We start from the raw sequence: 22,626 nt of genomic DNA on the forward strand, positions 1-22,626 counted from the left end.
CCCCCCCCAAACATACTGCTCAATTGTTTTTTTATTTCATTAGGTTTACATAATAATCGAATTAAATAGAATGCACTCAGCACTGATTACCACCGCATAATAATGAATATGGTGCGGATTTATGGCATTTTGTTAATACGTTAATTTTGAATGCAGAATGTAATGGTTATTAGTTTTGGATCTATACGTTTCATGAAAAATTAAAGCGTTTGAGCCTATTTTTATTTTGCCTTTTTTGCTTGTTTTGAACAATGGCGCTTCAAATGCTTTTTGTTGCTTTTTTTTAAAGTTCATGCTTAAATTGGATTGGGATCATATTTGGCAAGTTAAGTTAATTGAATGTGGTGGTACAGAATGTTGGGTATCCGGAAATTAATGCGGCAATCAATAGATAGTTTAACAAAAAAACAGCTGAAATTGGGTCAAAGCTACTTAAAAAAATTCCCGCGCACCTCTGCATCTGCAATTCTGTAGCTTTTTTATTCNAGTAGAGAGAGTAGGTTGCCTCGTAACTTTAGAGAGACGCGTCATCGAGAATCCGGAAGTCCCATTTGATTGGTGTTTAAATTTTCGTTGACTTTGACAGTTATATTTGAACTGTGTAAGTACTTAATTGTCAGACAGTGCTGAAGACTCTATTACGAATACTTATTATAATTCGATTGAATACTTACTGTTGGATACTTAAGTATCAATATAGGGTATTAGATGCCGGATGGAAATCTTTGTGACGTTGTTATATGCAATAGCAGCTCCAACAAATCGAAAGCAAATGGATCGCAGATTCAGTTTTTTGCTTTTCCAAAAAGTAATTCCTGTATTACAAAAAGAATGGGTTACAAAGTGCAATAGAAATGGGAACCTGAACCCCGACTGTGCAGTTTGCATTTCCGCCCGAAGACTATGAAGATGAAATGTAAGCTATTTTGAATAAAGTGCGTTTTCGCCAGCATGTTTCTTTCTATGCAATGCAGGAACTTTTCAGCACATCCATGTAAAGTACCATTTCGATCCATTTTGCATTTTTTGAACTTGCTCTGTTGTTGTTTCGTTAATAATTAATTTTTATGATGTGGACAAAATGGGATTCTGGGTGACGTCATTCGCGTATTTTAATACTGAACGTTTATTGGCTGAAAGTTACGAGACAACCTACTTTCTCTATTAACCTTGACTAAAATGTACAAAACTTGAAAAATAAGTAAGTTTCATCCGAAACCAAAATACTACATCATTCTTCAGGGTACTACTTGTGACAAGACACTAATAGTTCGCTACACTATTTGCTATTTATTTAGTTGTGTACCTCTAAAGGTTACTACGTAATATTTTTTTATCTTTTGTATTAATGCGAAATATGTACCTCATCATGTACCTAGTTGTCTCAGATGAAGGTGTTATGAATTATCTTTTACGAAAAAAGTAAAAATATTTTGAAATTTGTACATTTGAAATTTGAATGTATATTAAACTCACATTTTTCTTAAACGTGTGCACGACGACCTTTAAATGTTTACGTCTTAGGGAAGGAACTTTCTTTCATAGTCTAAGGTTTACGTAATGACTTTATATACATCTGCTATTTTACTAATTTGATCTATTCCATACATTATTGCAATTAAATCCCGAACTCTCCTAAAACTGTTCTCACTTTTGTACCATACCAATTTACAATTTGAACCTTCATCTCTAAAGGAAGCATTTTGCTGGACGGCGGTATTTTTAAAAATGTAACAGCTGTCAATTTTATCTACTACTCATTTGAACTACTCAATAGATTGATGGGTTTTTTTAAAAATCGAACACATTGAAATTCTTAGACAAGGAAAGGGGAAATTACATTGCATACAAAATCCTATGTTCGCCTTTTAAAAAAAATCACTGTACATAGACTAGACGTAGTCCGTAGACGTACATATCTAAGTATCTAAGTTCCCGGTTCCGTGACGTTAATGAATGGACTTAGTACAATTTCCTTAATCAAAGTGGAACGAAAAAGTTTGTTATAACGTTTGAAGAAGTGATTGAAGCGTCAAATACCTACCTATGCCGTCACGTCATTGCAAGATATCGACTTGTTTTCAAAATTATCAATATTTAACACTCACTATTTACCCGTTAGCGCATGTCATGACTCATGCTTAATTGAAATTTGACTTTTCTAACACACGTGGCAAGTTCACACTAGCTACTTTTACAAAATCGTTTTTATCTATTACTCTCGCCAGGAAAGATGGCCGGTCATAGCACACCTTGTGTCGATCTACAATCTATGTTTTTCTTAAGATGCGAACGACTTCCGGAATAGAATCGTGCCAATGTTGAACGAAAAGTCTTTTTGTTCAACATTGATACATAGATTGTATATCGGGATCAAGTGTTCTGTGACCGGCAATCTTTCCTGGCGAGAGGTTTACCTTAGGCAGGCTTAGCTTATAGTTCAACGGGATCTGAGTTTACTCAATGGGAATACATTTATGTCCATAATCTAATGCTGCGTTGCTTCAGTTGCTTGTAGATAACTTTCGCTGAGTCGCTGACTGAGAATTGCGGGTAAATGGGGATTTTCAAGGCATTCGATTACGTTTAACCTAAAACGCGCGATTAACATTCCAATGAAATTATTGTTATTGTTTCGAAAGTATATCACTATGGTCGGGTTATCATGTTTGATGATAAAAAAGGGTATTTAAGACGCGAGCCATACAAGAAACCGTGACGACTTCACATTGGAGTGACTGCGTGATTGATTTTTTTGCAGCAGTCGACGACGTCCAAATAGCGTATGTAAATAAACTAGTTTGTTTGTCTTATCTTTATCTGAAATACTTTTATTCAAAGTGCATAATATAACTTGATGGTTTTGAGCTAGGTTATTATTATAGAATATAGTTTCGTGTATGACTGATATCCAATATCAAAGAGTGTTACTCCCCAAAAAATATCAATTAATTCAACGGCAAAAATGGTATTCAAATATCAAAACTGAATTTTGTGCTATTCAGTAATCAGCCAATCGCAGATTGTCTTGAATACGAATATAAACGAAGATCACGTGTCGAACGCTAGTATATAACTAAATATCCGCCTACAGAGGTCTCTTTTCCATTACAGCCGAAGAACTATACAAACGATTAGATTAGTAGTGATAAACGCATCCATTCTAGGTTCAGAATGCCGCAAAATAATCTAACTAACGGATACGCTAATGGCCACATTGAATACGAAATGGAAAATGGATCGAATTTTTTATTTACGTCCGAATCGGTGGGAGAGGGACATCCAGGTAAGTTTATTTTTTCGAAATGTTATGTAAAAGATGGCTACCGGTTAACTAAATTTAAGCGCGCTTTACTGTCGCTCGCTAAATTTCCTTTTTATAAAACAAATTTGAAGTGAATCTTTTTCGTCTCATGTTAGGAATGTAGTGAATTATATAGTTCGTAAATATATGACATATCCAAGATCATTGGCACCACGTGCTTTTCAGCGGACGCTACATTAATATTCTTTGTTTTTGTTTTAGATAAAATGTGTGACCAAATTAGCGACGCAATTCTGGATGCCCACCTACAACAAGATCCAAACGCCAAAGTAGCATGTGGTATGCCATTTAGGTTAATAGATAAGCACATGTGCTTTAACGAGTCTTTTTTAAGAAACCGTAACAAAAACTGGAATGATATTACTGTGCGGCGAAATTACTTCAAAAGCTGTCGTCGATTATCAAAAAGTGGTTAGAGAAACTGTGGAACACATCGGTTACGATGACTCCTCCAAAGGTGAGCGATAATTATGTGCATGCCAAATTTTTAGGTTATATTTCGCATTTACTTGCAATTGTCGAAATTTTGCACATTGCATTGTCCACATTTTTGTAATTATAATGTACTTAAATGTCCCAAGAGTGTGCTAAAGTAAACGAAGACTGTATGCATTCCCTTCTAGTTTTTTAAATTAGAAGAGGGGCATTCCTCTTCGTACAATTTCTCAAGCGCTTATTTGTGCAAATCCTTTTTCTTAGTATAGGTATGTTTATTTATTAATCAGTTAGCTCGCCAATTTCATTACACGCTTGTTTCTTGCTCGTTACAGGCTCATGGCGTGTAAAGGTGCAAAATGAGCTAATAAATAACATACCTTGTGTTGAATAGTGAATGCGGAATAGATATTATTGCAGAGTTTAATTGTAACTGTGTAGATATATTTTTGTGATTTTCTTAAGTTTGAAAACATTTACAAATTACAATATACCTGTATATGCAAATTTGATTGTTAATTGAAAATAAACATTGATCCTTCAATACAAATTTGAAAATGTCAACCATAATAGCTTTAAATTTTGCAACAGTTGGAAAAGTTGACCTACATTTTCCAAAAATAACTACAATCCCTGCAGAGAAGTACAAAAATTGGCATTCTATTAATAATTGTTTTGCATAGTAAATTCTGATTATGCTATATAGGGTGATCGCATACATGCAATTCAATTGTCGCTTGGTATGAAGCAATTATGTTTGTAGGTGCTCAATTAGCACAGTATTATTATTATCAAAGAAAACATTTGTGTATGTATTTTGCATCATTTATGCACATCTATATTGTAGGATTTTAATATGTAGGGAAATTATCCAGCTATTCTACCTAATTGTTTGCAATTGCTAAATGAAAATTATATGTTTGATAAATTTACATTTTCCATCAACCAAAGATAGGTTTGCTGTACATGGTTGAACAGCTCTATTTGAACAGATAAATTCAGTATGGCAGATATAAGGAATAACAAAAGTTGACTATGGCTGCAAAAAAATAAAAGATCTAGAAAAAATTAGTTAGTATAACATCATTCAATTGATCGTGGTCGTCAATACAATATTTCAATTTTTTGGTGTTTGCACCATATGTTGGAAACTGCTGTAGATATTTTTTTCCTATAGGTACAGCATATGATTGGGTTAGGGGTAGCACCTTTCCCATTTAAAGTAGTTAGAGCGCGTTCGGCTGAAGTCGAGCGATGTACTCGGCCTACCTATTATTTACGGTAAACGCCAGAGCAGACGCCGCTTCGGCGGTAAATATCTTACTTATTTCATCATGAACATGTACTTTTCCGTGCATATTTAGATTCGTCACAAAATTTCGCTTCTAATGCGACCCATCTCATTTAAGTCTTGTTACAAAAACCTTCGCTAGCTCAGAAAAACTGAGTCTGTCCACCCTGTTTTTACTGTCAAATATCTCAGAAACGGCACATAGGAACACTTTCTTCTTTTGACCATTAGAAAGTGCGTCTCTCAAAGAATAAGTGACCAAATTTTCACCAACTTCTTGTTACTTTTACCTAGGCGCTCTAACTACTTTATACAAAATGGTCTTATTAAGCATAAAAGAATAAATTTATAGTCTTCAAAAATTTTCAGTTTTCGAAATCTTGACTTTTTTTTATCGTATAAATGCTATTAAATACGGTTTTAAGTGTCATGGCCAACTAACAAAACTTAATAGCATTTTTACAATGGAAAGCATATTAAATAGCCATTTCGAAAACTGAAAATTTTTGAAATAAACTATTTTTTGTTTGTGCTTAATAAGCCACTTATAAAAGTAGAAAGTTCCCATTTAAAAAAAACTTGATTTTAACGATTTTTTCAATTCGATTTATAGTGTTATATCTTGTCCAATGTAAGGATATCGTATCATGGGGATTTCGGAAACCATAGAAGATACGATGATTGTCAAATTAGGGAAAAGTTGCGAAATGAAAGGGTTATTATCATGCAGTAAAGAAAATTCCGTTTACTTCCGAAGAGATGCCAGAAAATCCGAAATTTGCCGATTTTGTTTTTATTTTTTTCTGGTGTTACTTGAACAGATACAGAAAAATTTAAAACATTTTTTCATTGCCACTTTTTCAGCTTTACAAGATACAGTTGAAAGATGTTCAATACAACGTTTCGTTTCGGAGATATCATCAAGTTTATTTTTTTATATGGCCCGCAAAAAAAAAGGTCATACTGTATTGAGTAGCGTTTTTTACTACAAATACGATGTACAATACAAAAAAATTCTGTTGGCTTCTACAGGATGGTGCACCCGCGCACAACGCTCTAATAGTGTGATACAGACGTCTATCGGACCAATGTCCTGTAAAATTGAAGAACTTGTCCGGTTTTTTTGGCATATCTTTGGAAGTAATCAGGTTTGCTTTACAGCATAATACTGTTTAATTGCGCATCTTTTTTCTAATTTGACGATCACCGTATCTTCTACTCCACAATACACAGCCTTATCTTGGATGCAGTGTATAGTTTCATTTTAAATAATAAAGTTGACATCCGCTTTCAGTATAACCGAAAGTGTCACCAGCTTGAAAATATTTAGATGAATTCCTCTTATTGACATCAGTGTAAGTACTGTCGAATTTTAAAAATTTTGCAGATACACAAGGTGTATCCTTTCAATAGGTAAAGGTCTTCACTACGTGATTTCGCATTATTTTCTGGGTAAAAAAGTTCTAATAAAAATTTTCCTTTTGAGCCATCCTGGCGAGGTTGCATAACAAACTGCTAATACCTATGATTCAGTTCACCAAAAAGTCAAAATCTGAAATTATAGCACATTCAATGTCATTCAACTCGTCTCTACCAGCGGCTGCCAGGGATACCTGGATATTTTGAAACAAAAAAGCAATGGTGATTTATATTGGATAATTTCTGTACATACTTTAAAGTAGATAATCTTCCTTAGGCAATAGATATCAAAAGGTTGGCATAGATAAAAAAGAGAAGTTTACGTAAATATATCAACACAGCAGCAACCTCCAAAATCTCGAACGACTGATAAAAGGTTACTGTGTACTTACGCAATTTTAATTTTTTTATGTAGCGGAATGTGGGACACATTTGAAATTATGTTGTAAATTTCCTGCGAATTTCTTCGTTGCAAAATATTGAGATTGTGTATATAAAGGATGGATAACAGAAATTATCTTTGTCTTAACTATTTAGGGTGAATGACATTTGAAACAAGTTTTAAATTGTGTAAGTAACCCATTTCTTATGGAAAAAATTGAAACTTTCAGATTCCAGTAGACAACAATAATCGCGTTTTTTGCTCAAAAACCAATTTGCTTTAATATTTTTCACAATCACAAATTGCAGGAGATTGATAACCTCTATAACAAGCAAGGAAGTAGCAAATATTTCATTATATTCGTACTCATTGATTTTTAATTGAAATATTTGTTAATTTTTTCGAAAACAAAAATTGTAAGATTTTTGCTGAGAGAAAATGAATGTTTTTTTTAATGAAATGAATGAAATTGGAAAAAATAAATTGGATATTGGATAGTGTTTTAAAATTTAAATACGATTGCGTATTAGGATCTGGCAAAAAAATAACAATGTCTATAGCTGTTACTGTGGACTCAAAAAGTGTTTAAACGAAAAGGTGAGTAAATTGTGTTCAGTGTAACCAACTTTTTGTTGTCATTTATAATTTTTGAGTTATGCGAGGAGTTATGACATAAATTTTTCTTTTTTTTATGAAAACTATCATCTACTTTATTAAAATTCCCTTTTTTAATGTTTTTCATTTCTCAACATAACATCCACAGGTAACTAGATCTTGCTGAATTAACATGGCTATGATGGCAATGCATTCAAATGAATTTCTTTTTTGTCCTCTTTCTCATTCTGTAAAAATCCAGTATGGCGTCCGTAAGAAATAAGAAAGTTGTAGCCTGTCAACAAAAATGCCCATAAAAGTTACTAACAGGAACCGTCCTTTCCGACCGTTCAATATAAGGAAAATGAAAACTAAATTTAACATTTTTAATTTTTGAGTAATGTCTCAATTATTTTCAAAAACTTCAAATCCTTTTTTTACTCACAAAAAGGAACAACTTCGCTATTTAATCTATACTGTATCTCTCACCCTTATGGAGATCCCAATGGAATTTGAACTTACGTTGCACCAGACGTTGCACACTGTAAAGAAATTTACTTTCTATGGATACATCCATGTGTTATTATTCAGCAGAGAAAAGAACTGCCAAAGAAACAAATTATGTAGGATGTTTATCGAACAATGGATTTATAAAATTAAAAAATTTATAATGGAGTAACTCTGTGTGTATTTGGTGTTAAGTACATAGAAATTATAACTAAACTACACATTTTTGGGAGTCTTACTTAAACACTCTTAGTAATGTGTTGGGTTACATTTTGTTTCTTCTTCACTTTTTAATTTTATAATTTTAATTTTCAAACAATTCAGAATTGAGTATTGAAGGTATTGAGGTTTAAAAAAAATGTAAAAAAATGTTTTGTGTTTTTTTTTGAACTTTTTTACTCTTATTTTCGAGTGCAGAACGTCATTCGTACTCAGTTATTCATTTCAATTAGCTCAATAGACTGTAATTTGTGGGCACAGAATTGGAAGAAATGTCGACATTTATTTAACAAAGTATTCTAAGATGGCGTTAAACTTGTTTGAAGTTAAAAACAATGTAACCTAAATTACAATGCAAATATTGTCTTTTCCTATAATCCTATAATTCCATCTTTATCCACTAGATTATTTTTGCCTTGAGGGCAACGTCTGATGTATTAACCTATCAGAGTTGCAACAAGTTTTTTGCAGATCTACTAAAGAACAAACATTTAAATATTTGTATGTCCATTTCTAATGTGTTCCACTCTCCGTTACAAAAATCAGTAAGTAAATAGTATGTATTTTAAGGTTTATTTTTTATCATTAAAAACTTTATACACAAAAGGTTTTGTAATCACATCGACAAATAATTGCACAATTGATATCAAATAATCTAGTTTGCTAATCTTAATAAACAATGCGGTAATCCTTTTTGCAAGATCAAGGTTTTACGTCAATGATCAAATTAGGCTGTGACTTTTGTTAATGGAAAAATTTACAAATACAATTAAATGTAGGATTTGATTGGCGTACATTGAATCTTCTTGTGGCTATTGAACAGCAGTCTCCCGACATTGCTCAAGGAGTTCACGTAGACAGGCAGGAACCTGATATTGGTGCCGGCGACCAGGTATAAGATTCGGTTGGGGACAGCATATTGCACAATAAGACTGCGTGATGACTTGATTAGGGATTTAACCTGCTTGCTTTATTTGCTTTTACTTTTAAGATATTAATTTACAATAATATGTGACGTTAACATAAGATCTGCATGATTTTATACAGGGTTTGACTACAAGACATGCAATGTACTGTTGGCTTTGGACCAGCAGTCTTCCAATATTGCTGCAGGCGTACACGAAAATCGACCAGAGGAAGAATTGGGGGCCGGAGATCAGGTGAATTTTAAGTCTTGCTCTGGTTCTTTCGTCTACTTCTTGTCTTTCTGTCTTTTGTTATGTGCAATACTTCTTTAATTGGATATGCTTTGTATCTAGTCTTCAAATAATAACACAAATAAATGAACAGTTTATAATTTCAATTGAGGAATATGTGATGTGATTTTATTTGAAGACATTTTAACTTTTCCATTTCAAATTAAGGTGAATCGTAACATTAAAATTAGTATGATAATGGCATGATAATTGTAATTCGATATATGTGCTATATCACCTTCATTGTGGGTTTCTAATACAATCTTTGTGTTAAAAAATAGGCGAAAAGTCATGGTTCAAGGTTTTTTCTTTTTGCAACTTAAAAATATCTGCTTTTTGTTTTAATTTTTATGACATAATATAAACAATTGCAATCATTGTTAATTCAGTAATTAGCATGGATAGGGTTTGCATGCAGGGTGTATTTTTTTGCTGCACTTATGACACTTTGGTGTCAATTTTTATCGCTTCTTATTTTGGCTAATAATACTTTAAAAAACCATTTATGAACTATTTTATTTGTACCAATCATCTGCAGCATTTTCTTTTCCTTTTCTAAGGGCTTAATGTTTGGATACGCAACAGATGAAACAGAAGAATGTATGCCACTCACAGTGGTATTGGCACACAAACTTAACCACAGAATTGCAGAACTTCGAAGGTCTGGAGAATTTTGGTGGGCGAGACCAGATTCAAAAACACAGGTAAATTTTGATTGTTAATTTATTATGCCACTTGCAGCAGATCTTATTCAGAATCAAAATCTCTGTTAATTAATCATTTGCGATTTTTGACTTTTTAGAAATTTCAAAAACCACAATCACATTTAATTAATTAGTGGATCTGTTGTATGTGCTATTTTTGAGATGCTCCACCACTACATTTCACTTCATTTATGTGTAATGTAGCTTCATGAATGTGTATTGAAACATTCACACATTACGTGCAACCAGCTTTAAACTTAAATTGTATTCAGGAATATACAAGGTCCAAAAATGATTGCAATATTGAGAAATGCACTGTTATTGTATCATTTCAGAATTGTAATGTAGCAATCCTGCAGAAGGCGTTGAAAGGTATCTGTGGACACCAATGGTGCATTTTGCATCTGTAGAATGACAGTATTTGCAGAACGGTACAGATGTTAAAAGTGTTCAATATGTTGCTTCTGCCCATCGAGGCAGTGCTTTTTCATCGTGCACTAGATTCGAATGTACCGGTAAGACAAAACACTGTTAGTCGCACATTTTTAAAAACTTTAACTGTAGTATTAGTTTTAATCAGTTCTATTAAAATCACCGCCGTCCCGGTCCCTCGTGTTCTCTTGCTAAGCGTGGAAAATATTCTGCAATTGTTTCCTTAGAACAATAATTTCCTCAACAATAGCAACCGGTTCTCGTCCGACTTGGGCTGAACGACCGCTTGAAACCAGCTCTTTTTTTTTAATTTTTGCTTAAGTTTGTCTATTGATTTTATTTATTTTTTTGATTCTAATGTCAAAAGACAACATATAATTAATAATTGTAATTCCCAATCAGAAATAATGTAGTTTTGCGGAAAAAAAATATTTTAGTTTTTTTTACTTTGACGTTTTTCTATTTTTATGTAATAAAAAACTTGGCACAATTTTTGTAGGTTAGTTAAAATAAGGGCTTTCGAATGCCTTAATAAAAATGTTAGGTTGTGTTTGGAGACTTTCGAAAGTCTCGTCTCGTCAAGTCTCGTTTGGTCTCGCTTGGTATCAACATTCAAAAACGGTGTAGAGCATATAAAAGGCACCAAGAAGGCATGACCAGTATCTGATAATCACGAAACACAATTATTAAAGGCTTACTTGTATTTTAACTTTTTATTTTCCTTTTTTTCAAAAACGCGCTAAAAATATTTACTGTTTATGTTCATATAAAATAATGATTTGTATTCTGTTCTAGTAAACTTGTAATTCTGTTCGAAAGCAATATAATTTTTAATAGTTGAACAATAACTACCATAGGGTGTTGAAATAATCATCGCTTTTTGTAGGGGATGGAAGGGGTTAAAATGAAATAAGACCACTTTTCTTATTTTATAATTGTATTCGAACGCGCCATAATCAGACATTGATTCAAATACATACTACAGACCAAGGGGTTGATAGGGGTGCAGGGTTCAGAAATCAATAACACAAAAACTCTATAATCGAGGTATTTATTTTAAAAAAAGAATTTAATTTGGTAATTTTTAATTAATAGTATACAGGGTGTTTTATTTAAAAATGTTTGATTAGATCCAATGACCTAACCTGAGCCTGTATGCTTATTTTGAAAACGGCAGATTATTCAACAATCATTATAGAGAAATTTTGTAAGAAGTAAGAAAATATATAAATAAAATATACTTCATTGCAAATTTGAAAGTGCACTGTTCGCCTCTTGCTCACAGGCGGCTTGACAATTTTTTTTTGAGTTGCGCTTGTAAAACCAAAATTGAAAATTTTCACTTGCTTACGAGATATGGGGGCAAATCAAAATGTTTCTTAGTTAAAAGAAATAAAGAAAATGTTTTATGAAAAGTTGTTGAATCTGACTTTGAAAGACGTCTTTGCGGAAGGGAAGGGGGGGGGCAATAATTGAATAAGCTAAGAGAATGCATACATGGAATTCCTCATGTGTCGTTTTAAATGCACCTCCTTAATCCTTTATACAATTTAAATAACATGCATTGGTACTTATTCTATTGTAATTTTAATCTCTGAATGTAATTTATTATGTTAGTTAATGATAAAAATGTACACACGCACAAAGGGCATTCATAAACCTTTATTAGACGCAAAAACGAAATAGTATATTATTACGAAGGCTGTGTTAATCCCAAGGTTGCAGTTTGTTGCCCGAGGAATTGGGATGCACTTTAGTCCTGTGGTATATATGCTATTTTTTGTACTTGTATAATTAAATTACAATTATATTTATTTGTGTTAATGCATTAGAGCGATGCTCATACTTGTCTGAAAAAGGTATTGAACATTGACATTTGAAACATACAGGGTCGCTCTGTTAACTTTAAATAAATTCAGTAAATCAAAGGTTTTTTTTAATATGCTCGGACCCGTCTGTTAGTATTTTAAACTGAGCTCTTTTTGATGTAATAAAATGTTATATAGGGTGTCACAAAGTTGTGATATTTCGCGCAATCATAGAGCCGCCTATTTGATATGTTTTGAATTTATATTAATGATCAGTTGCCCAATGAGTGACGGTGGCAAAAATTCCCCTTGCACTTTTCTCTCTCGGCGCGCTACGTTTCTATGGCAGAGACCGCCAGTGCGCGTTCCAGTTAAGTATAGTTCAGTAATTTGTTCGGATGACAAAAGCAGATCAAGTTACTAATTTGACCCAAATGCCAAATTTTTATTTCTTGTCTGATTTTTTGACAAACCATTGTGAATTGTGATATGTTAAAATGATGGGTCAGTTTGACAAAAAATGATCAAGCTGTAGCTTGATATACTCTTTAAGAATAATCATTAAAAAAATTAGGGTTTATTCCAAGTTAGAGACACCTTGATAAGAAATAATTAAAAAAATACAAATAAACCCCTAAAAAGCATCTAAAAAAGCAGCAGAGCACGTCGGTGTGACCCTATGGAGTCCTGGAATTTGACCCATTTTCAATTGCTTTCTTACATGTGGTGTATATGTTAACTGTGCAAAGTTTTGAACCGAATATGTTCAAGCGTTTGCCAGAAGATAGAAAGGCGTGACTCCAAGGGTCATTGGATTTGATTCCATTTTCAATAGGCTTATTATGGTCAAGGGTTTGACAGTTATCATGTTCACGGACGGATAGACGGACACCATCGACTTCCCTATATAGCTTGCATCGCTTTGCTCTACCGCTTAATTAAACAAGCGTGAAAGATTTGAGATCTTTCGTCTAGAAACTCTTGATGTTATGCATAGGATTCTCGCATAAAAATTTTCATTTTGTATACAGGGCCATAAAATTATGTACCGTTACAACATTTTTAATCTTAATCTTCATTATCAATTTAATTCATGTTTAGTGTATTGGTAAAAATGGGCATTATGATGCTTTATATTATAATCTGATTGATTTTGATGAATGAACAAAACAGTCAAATTTTATTGTGATGAAGCTGTCAGAATTTTCAACAATGTAAAGATATTGCGCCAGTTCCTCCCTGTGGCCAGCATTGACTATATTCTCACACAGCACCTTTGCATAGTAAACATTGTTGCATAATGACCACAGGCCACAATGATAATGTCTCGGATAATGTAACTCATCATAGAATGGCAAAGCCACAGCTTCCCTTTTTTTTGTCTTTTATTACCAATCGACTTGGCAAATAGTCCACTTTTTAAACAAGTGTAGCGTGTAACCCAACTGTAGGGTATTAGTGTGCGTTTACAATGAACGTATACGTAAATATTTCATAAACCGTAACTCGTACATATCCGTATCGTTTCCGTAAATTTACTTCGCTGTTTACAATAAACCAAAGATCATACTACAAGTAGTATGATATTTGACCGTACGTAACTTTGAAACATTTTCAACCTTTGCGACTATGCGCAAGACTTACATATCGCTTACATATACGTACGTAAAAATTACGTTCATTGTAAACACCTTCGTATGTTTCTATACAGTTCAACTTTGCGAAATTTTTACGTTTTATGTATTTCTTACGTATACGTTCATTGTAAACGCACACTTAGACTTCATGCATTTATAACAAACAAATGCGAACACCTGATCACCAGAATTCACCATTGCATTGCATTATACTAAAACTTGTATTTCTTCTTTTCAGGTTACCTGCGAGTATAACTTTGACCATGGAGCTTGCATACCTGTCCGTGTACATACAGTAGTGGTGTCGTTACAACACAGCGATAAAATTACTTTGGAAGAACTTAGAACCTCAGTTTATAATAAAGTGATAAAAGCAGTGATTCCGGCAAGATACTTGGATGACCAAACCACTGTTCACATCAATCCTTGTGGATTATTTATAATTGGCGGTCCACAAGTATGTGCTTTTTAAATTACCATAATACTCTCTTCTAAGATGATGTTTTTTGTATTTGCTACTAATGAGAATCACTGATTGGAAAACCTTGACTGATTAATTTGAACAAATCTAGAATATTTAAAGTTCAGGTGTTTGATGACTAATTTACCTTCTTGTGGTTTAAGAGCGATGCTGGATTAACTGGAAGAAAAATTATAGTGGACACTTACGGAGGATGGGGCGCACACGGGGGTGGTGCATTTTCAGGAAAAGATTTTACAAAAGTTGACAGATCCGGTGCATATGCTGCAAGATGGGTAGCCAAATCATTAGTTAAAGCGGGCTTGTGCAGACGGTGCCTTGTACAAGTTGCATATGCCATTGGAGTATCGGAACCTCTGTCCATCACAGTTTTTGATTATGGAACATCAAAGCTTACACAAAAAGAACTTCTGGCAGTTGTAAATAATAATTTCGATCTTCGCCCTGGAAGAATTGTTAAGTGAGTAATGCTTATTTTTTGTGCGTATGCATAGTATCGCAAGTTCAGCTAATTAATTCCAAATTTCTTTTTTCAGAGATTTAAATCTTCGGCAGCCAATTTACCAAAAAACCAGCATATATGGACATTTCGGTCGGGACGGTTTCGCGTGGGAGCAACCAAAGGTGCTTCGTCTTAACTGACCTTCACTTTCTTTGCCTAGATCATTATTCTAATTTCTCGTATGTAATTGTTTTAGCTGTCCTTGTCCACCAAGAATCCCAAATGATGGCACTCTGAACCTTGGGCTGTGTTATTGAAGTTGGCTATAAGTAGGTTTGCTTGCATAAACCACAGAACATAAATCTGCAATTGTTGTGTTGAGTGAAAGGGTCCGTTTCTACTAGACTAGTTTTCCGTGCTTTTCTCAACACCTTGTGTTGTGTTTACGAAAAAGAATCTATTTGGAAAAGAGCATTTCCGAAAACACATCGGTTTATGTATAGTAGAACCTATGGTAACATTGAGCGCTGGCCGTTCACGTTCACTGTTACAGAATAGTGCATTTCAAGGCATACCTGTATCCTTTCCTATTGAACCCATTTACACATTTAGCGTAAAATATTGTGGTAACTCTTTTTAAGATGTTTTTTAATTGATTAGTTTCTCTTTGGAAACTAGAAATAGGTCTATGGAGCAGTCTTAATGTAAATGTGAAATTTTTAATGTGGTGTAGTAAATTATTGAAAATCATAGTACGCAATTGAAGTTTTAGGTGTAATGGATAATAGTTTTTTCGTAATTAAGACTTATTACATTTGTTCTGATATCTCAACATATGAGCAAAGCTTTGTCATTTGTGTTAATATGAAATTGTATAACAAAAATAAATTTACTGGAATTGTAGTTTCTTCATTCGTTTTTATTACACTGTTGAAATTGTAAGAACTTGCCTATGCAAGTAATGGTCAACTACAAGTGTTCAATGTGCAATATGACACTTTGTGTAGATAATCACTTGGAAGAAAAACAAAAGGTGCAAACTTTAGACAATTAGGTTTAAAATTTGTCTGTTATGAAATGAAATCATAACTACATTATATTTTGAAAATTAATTTTCGACATTTTTTCAGCTAATTACCTACGTAACACTGGCGGAAGCGACCGACATTGTCCTCCCTGGAAATCTACAAAATAATTTAAAAAAAAACAACTATCGGAGAGTTCAGTGACACACACACATGCAGAAGTAATAGGTATTTTTCATACAAACTTTCACACCTCTTTACATCTTTTAAGGGATGAACTTTAAAAAATCTGAGACGTGTTTCATTATTTTTTTTATATTTAGACACTACCTACAGTAAGAAAGTTACCAAACATCCCATTTCGAAGGGACAGTCCCGTTTTCATGATATACAATGAAATCAAAAATGAGTTTCTGTCGAGTTCGAGTCACATTTGAAATTTTTGTTTACATGGGAAAGCGTCTTAACTTGAACTACCATAGGCGACTCGATCGCCACTTATTTTTGATCGCCCGTTACGTTCCTTAGTTCCGGATAAGCACAAAAGTGCCCCGTTTTTATAAAACATAGTTTTTGTAAAAAATGGGTGTGAATTTCAAAAATTTTGCAACACATGAACCGAAATGCTTCAAAAGTTCAAACCACGAGTCCACAAAATTGATTCCTGTCTTAAGTCTTATATCATTGAATAATTATTATTCAATGCTTATAGGTACTTTTAACCCATGGGGAGTGCTTGTTTTGTGCACTTTCGCTTTCAAAAAGTGTTCACAAAGGCTCTGGAACTACAGACTTGGTATTGGTGTTATTCGATCAGAAATTAAAAATTATTGCATGTTTATCTGCCATCTGGGCGCCATCCCCAAGCGTGGCGGGCGAAGTAACGTGGTGATTTTTCAGTTTTTCCCTACATCTTCTACAATTTTGGTCCGATTGGTGTCGTCGGAAAAATCTTGTAAACGCGCACAACTCCTGACGGAATTTTGTTTTTTTCTTTGGGACGAACTTAACCACGGCGAGATTAACCACCTGTGCAAGGCGCGCTTCAAGGGGTAGTCGACTTCGGCCGCCTAAAACTTTCTTAAAGCTCTAATCGCGGTCTCGATCGAGCTATAAAAACTGCCCCCAAAACCTTCATACTATTTTGTGAAGGATTTTTGGAGAAACCTTTCATTAGAATAGAAGGGTAGAACGTGTGTTTCTTCCCCCCCCCCCCCCCAAAAAGTTTTACTTAGCACCACTAAAGGCATTCGTACACAAAATGTAAGACCAGTTATTGGTTGTCGTATAAAAGTTATGCACCTTTTACTATCAAAAACAGTATCTCAGGAAATAATTCATGGGGGGAACCCTCCTTTAACACACCTTCAAGGTATATGCTACCTATTGCCAAAAATTCCAGGACACCCATTCCCGTGGAAGTAATTCACAACGGTAGAAGTATGTCCGGACGAACGGAAGGACAAAACGCAAACAATAGCACCTTCTTTTAGCGCATTTTTGCAATTTTATTTTTATCCTATACAAGGAGAAACTTACATTTTCTCGCCTCTGTGAGGACGCGAAAGAAGACAATTGCACGCATGGAGCGAGAAAATTCAATTTTGTCGGCTAGGCGAGAAAAAAAATACGCCTTATGTAAGCTAGATGGCGCGGTTGTAATAAAATGTCAAAGAAGTTATTTCTTTTTAATTAAATAAGAAACAAAATCGTCAACACTGATTTAATAATTAAATTTACCCTATGTTCACTTTATTTTACTGAATTCAAGAATTTATTTAATTACCGCGAACCTATACCTATCAATGTTTCGTGAATTTGAATACTTTCCCAATATCACTTGACCAATTCAAACGTTTCAAACTTAAGTCATAATCTAGCATTTACTTTCAATAACGAGCATCTGTATCAATACATTTAACACCAAGATGTACTTTGCACTGTAAGTAGAACACCGCTTATCCGCAATAAGTAGCATTTTAACATACGAGACTATCCCGAAGTTAAAATGTGTCCAGTGTGACTGTAAGGAATGAATAAATCTATTTATAAAACACATTTTTTTTAAATACAAGATCATCAAGGATTTAAAGTGTGCCCATTGCGCTTTCGTCGCCAAGCATAAATCCAGTCTTAAAAGCATCTAACATTTGACAAGACATGGATACTGCGAAGGATTTAAAATGTAACCGGTGTGATTTTGTCCCTGAAAACACACATTCAATTTTAAAACACATTTGTTAATACACAAGACCAGTAATAATTTCAAATGCGCCTGGTATTAATTACAACCCCTTAAATCCCGTTATTTTCTAAGGAAATAATCACGCGCCAGTGAAATGCCGGAAATGTCAACTCAGTTCGCACATGATCGGTATTCTCCACTTGCACCTCTGCTCTGTTGCACCGTGACTCCCTTCGGTGACTCCGCACTGTGCAATCGCAAGCGCGCTAGAATTTGAATTTGCGTTGAACTGTATTATAAGGGAAAGGGGTAAATCTACGAGTAAAAAATATACTCGTGGGCCCACTTAGATTGCACCGTTTCGTAAAATTTTTTTCGCGTAGTCAGCAGGAAACGTGGAAATAAACAAAACAAACGCGTGCACGTTGACGCGTTAAAGCAAATCCAAATTCAAGCGCTTGCGGTCGGACGTTGTTGAGGGATTAATTTTAAATGTAAGTGTATAGGATAAAAAATATTGTGTGCACCACGGCACGAAAGTTGTTTTCCGGGCCTCAGGAAGTGGCCAGCCTCGGCTGCGCCTCGCCTGGCCATATCTTCCTTCGCCCCGGAAAACAACCACTTTCCCGCCTTGGTACACAAAGTACTATTGTAAAAAGTAGCTTTTAATCTCACTTTGGCTGGCTGGCAGCAAATGTGGGCGCGTAGAAGAACTCTTGTAGAAAGGCAACGGGTGTACGTGTATCTACAAGGCCGTGTAATTTATCAACCTTAGAGACAGGTCTACATGATGTAGGGTTGGCGACATCTGAGCGTCATCCTCGAGCGTAGTTTACTAACGTGAAGGTTTTTCAGTTTTTTCCTATCTTCCACTACAGTTTTGGTCCGATTCTTTTCAAATTGATGTCGTCGAAAAGATGTTGTAAACACGCACATGTCCTGCGTGGCGGAATTTTGTTTTTTGTCCTAGGGGCGAAATTAACGACCTTTTGCAAGGCGCGCGTCTTCGAGAGGTAGTCAACTTCGGGCGCCTTTTACCTTCAGTTGCGAATTTTGTCACGCGGTTTAACGTTTCGCGAATCGCTGTCTCTCGTTCTTGTGTCGCCAATAGAAGCTGAAGCTTATTGAGCAATGAGAAGTGCCCCAAAAATTAAGTCAATCTTGTGGAAGGTTTTTAGCGAAATCCACCAAAATGTGAGTGTAATATAAATATATGCACCGAAAAAGGAAATGTGGTAGCCTCCGACAAGATCTAACTGATGGTGGAGTGAAAACTTCAAACGCGAATTCAAAGAGAATGTGGTAGCCGTAGCCCCCGACACGATCTTCCTGATGGTGGAGTCAAATATTCAAACGCGAATTGCGGATGAACGGGACTCCGGAAGTGGGTACCGTCAAAGAGAATGTGGTAGCCCCCCACACGATCTTCCTGATGCTGGAGTCAAATCTTCAAACGCGCATTGGAAGGGAACGGGACATCGGAAATGGATACCGGCAAAGGAAATATGGTAGTCCCCGACAAGATTTTACTGATGGTGGAGTCAAAACTTTAAACGCGTACAAAATTATAGACCCATATCTAATCTGAGTATTTTCTCTAAAGTATTTGAAAAAATAGTTAGTGCAAAGATATGGTCCTTTTTAACTACACACAACGTCATAACAGCATGTCAACATGGTTTCCGGCCGGGCCACTGCACTGAAACGGCAAACTTTGACTTTGTGCAACATTTATTTCGGGAGTTGGACAAAAACAACATTATAGTGACCCTTCAATTTGATCTGCCAAGTGCATTTGATAGTGTACATAAAGACATCGTGTGTGAAAAATACGGTATTAGAGGTCCAATCAATGCGTGGATACTCTCGTATTTGACACACAGAACCCTCAGAGTCAAAGTAAATGGTACTATTTCTGACATCTTTATAGTGGATACTGGCACGCCCCAAGGGAGCGTATTAGGACCCCTAATTTTTCTGCTTTTATAAATGATTACTGGAATATGTCACACGGGGTAAACTTTTTATGTATGCCGACGATACAACGGTGGTAGCGAGTGGTGCTTCAATCCAAGATGTACTCGGTGATGTCAACAAAATGCTACTTCAATTCGACTCGTGGTGCAACAAAAACAGATTAACGATAAACTACAATAAGTCAGTTTTTATTGAGATTTACTCCATATATAAATCTAAAAACGAATTTAACTTTGCAATAAAAAACCACGTGATCCCTAGTGTATCTACGACCAGGTTCTTAGGCATCCACGTCGACGGCGCACTATCTTGGACCAACCAGGTGGATGACATATGCGGGAAGATCAACAAAGCCTACTATTTAATACTAAATTTGAAAAATTCATTTGGTCAAAATGCTCTCATAAGCGTGTATTACGCGCTCGTGTTTTCTGCAATTAAATATAACATTGCGATTTGGGGAGGTAGTGTCCACCGTGAACGTGTGTTTGTTTTGCAGAAAAGAGTGATTAGACTTATTTTTAATTTAAAACCAACTCATACTTGCCGATATGTATTTCGGGATTACAAGATAATGACACTTTACTCTATTTATGTATATAATTGTGTCTCATATATACATAAGCATAAACAAAGTTTCATAACTGGCAGCGAGGTCCACTCATATACGATACACGCTGCAAGCACAAGCTGAGATTGGACCAAGCACAAGCTGAGATTGGACAAACCACGTCATTCGTTTTACAAGACATCCCCGGAGTACCAGTCTATAGCATTTTACAACGCCCTTCCGGATCAAATGAAAAGCGGCCTAAACCTTGGCCAATTTCAAAACAGAATTAAGGCATTCTTGTTGGATAGAGTCATCTACTATGAGCGTGAATTTGTTACGGCTATGTGTTCGTTTTCTTTGTAATTACTTGTGTGTCTGTGTCTGTTATATTTATATATCTACTATTTTTTTATTATTTATTGACGTGTAAATAATTGTTATTGCAATTCTACTTACTAATAAATTTATGATTTATGTAAAAAGTGTAACTTTTTGTAAAAATTTGAAGAAACACCAAAGCAGCAATTCACTCTCAGGACAATTATGATTAGTAATTAAACACGAAAATTGATCAATCCAGACATACTAAGCTAAATATAGAATCGCTTTATCCTTTCATCAATCTACATCGCAGATTTATTACATCTTAATATTATACAGAATCGCTTACTTATACGTAATTTACTCTACCCTGAAATACCGCTCTCGAATGTAATTAGCATATGGGGTAAACATCCCACCCAAAATATATTACACTCGACGTGAAAAAATGATCCTTAATAAGGATAAGGATTAGTGAAACGATCGAACGTAATTAATCCTAGATAAATCTTGACAATAACCTACAAGGCTCGATATAAATTGAAGACGAAAACGGAAATTTAAGCCGAGAAAATCCGGAAGTAGGTCAACTCGAAACATGCAAGCCTTCCTTTGTTTACTAAATCACATCGCAACTTACGCTCATAAATGCAAATAAATCAATCTACACGAATTATCGCCGTTTTACATGTGTTTATACAGCTGTCACTAACGGCCGATTTAATTGCACTAAACGAAAAGTACCTACTTAAATTCGGCTAGGTCCATTCTAAATGCGAGAGATTAACGAGAAAAAAACTATAAATCGAGTCCGTGTTGTCGTAATTCTAGAATAGTAAAAGTAGCCTTGAATTTATTAATAACGAAAACCGGTGAGCTTCCGCCAGTTTTATTTACGAATAACGATCCCCAAAAATACTCCCAGAAATTTATTTATTCGCACAATTTTGGTACAGCAATATTGTTTCATTTGCCAAAATGCGTGAAAAATCCCTCACCATTTCGCTTCACTTTGACTGAAATTTAATTTCTTAGTCTTACTCCCGTGTAAATTGGGTTTCAACAAGTGGATCCGGAGAAGACAATGAATTGGTATCTAAGAATGTAGTGTAGTGCTAATAGTAAACGTTTCACATGCGTGCAACAACTCAAACGCCATTAATAAATAATAAAGTTCTTAATCGATAACTTCCCTAAAATGATTACCGTGACCATAATGTCATAATACTTACGTCGTGCGTTTTGCTTCTTCCCCAATAAAATTAGTAAATGTAATATCTATAATCAGAAAGGCTCGTCTCCAAACGTCCACTTATCACCACATCTTTATCTTTCTTAAATAGGATGTCAAATTTAAAGTGTATTTTAATAACTGATATAATCTCTACGTAGTGTCAAAATGATTTATTTGGAAAGCATGCCCATCAAGGGCTCATACTCTACTTGGAGGGCCATTATTGGTGTCCGAGATACCTTGTTATACAAAAGCCATGGCTATAATGAACCTTTTATCTAAACTTCCGATCTAGGGGCAAGCAAAGTGTCCAGTATCCGACCTTCCTCACTCAGGAAACTCGTGGTTTCAAAATTACAAATTTAAATATATTAGTCCATGGGCCAGTCGACATGACGGTATAATTTGGGGGTACCAATTTTCCTTTTTACAGTGGTTATACAGGTTTATTAGGATGCC

The 22,626-nt window shown here is 34.8% G+C and overlaps 1 protein-coding gene across 2 annotated transcripts; it reads left to right on the forward strand.

Annotated features, from left to right (window-relative positions):
- Nucleotides 1–2,422: 2,422 nt before the first annotated feature.
- LOC116162774 (S-adenosylmethionine synthase) lies at nt 2,423–15,268 on the forward strand. 2 transcript variants are annotated; one of them, XM_031476473.1, is made up of 8 exons: nt 2,423–3,286; nt 3,527–3,604; nt 3,660–3,782; nt 9,220–9,332; nt 9,929–10,072; nt 14,188–14,406; nt 14,574–14,890; nt 14,967–15,268. In XM_031476473.1, exons 1-8 carry the CDS (start codon nt 3,175–3,177, stop codon nt 15,070–15,072), a joined length of 1,212 nt encoding a protein of 403 aa, XP_031332333.1. In that variant the 5' UTR covers nt 2,423–3,174; the 3' UTR covers nt 15,073–15,268. The 2 variants fall into 2 exon arrangements, with proteins under 2 accessions (XP_031332333.1, XP_031332334.1); XM_031476474.1 differs by lacking the exon at nt 9,220–9,332 and adding an exon at nt 8,952–9,064 and having other exon boundaries at nt 2,895–3,286.
- Nucleotides 15,269–22,626: the final 7,358 nt, after the last annotated feature.

Source organism: Photinus pyralis, unplaced genomic scaffold (assembly GCF_008802855.1).
Source record: "Photinus pyralis isolate 1611_PpyrPB1 unplaced genomic scaffold, Ppyr1.3 Ppyr1.4_LG2, whole genome shotgun sequence".
Taxonomy (NCBI): Eukaryota; Metazoa; Arthropoda; class Insecta; order Coleoptera; family Lampyridae; genus Photinus; species Photinus pyralis.

Coding starts and splice junctions, on each gene's coding strand:
- LOC116162774 (XM_031476473.1), top strand. CDS start 3,175: ATGCCGCAAAATAATCTAACTAACGGATACGCTAATGGCCACATTGAA. Junction 10,073..14,187: donor GACCAGATTCAAAAACACAG/GTAAATTTTGAT, acceptor TCTTCTTTTCAG/GTTACCTGCGAGTATAACTT. Junction 14,407..14,573: donor TTATAATTGGCGGTCCACAA/GTATGTGCTTTT, acceptor TTGTGGTTTAAG/AGCGATGCTGGATTAACTGG.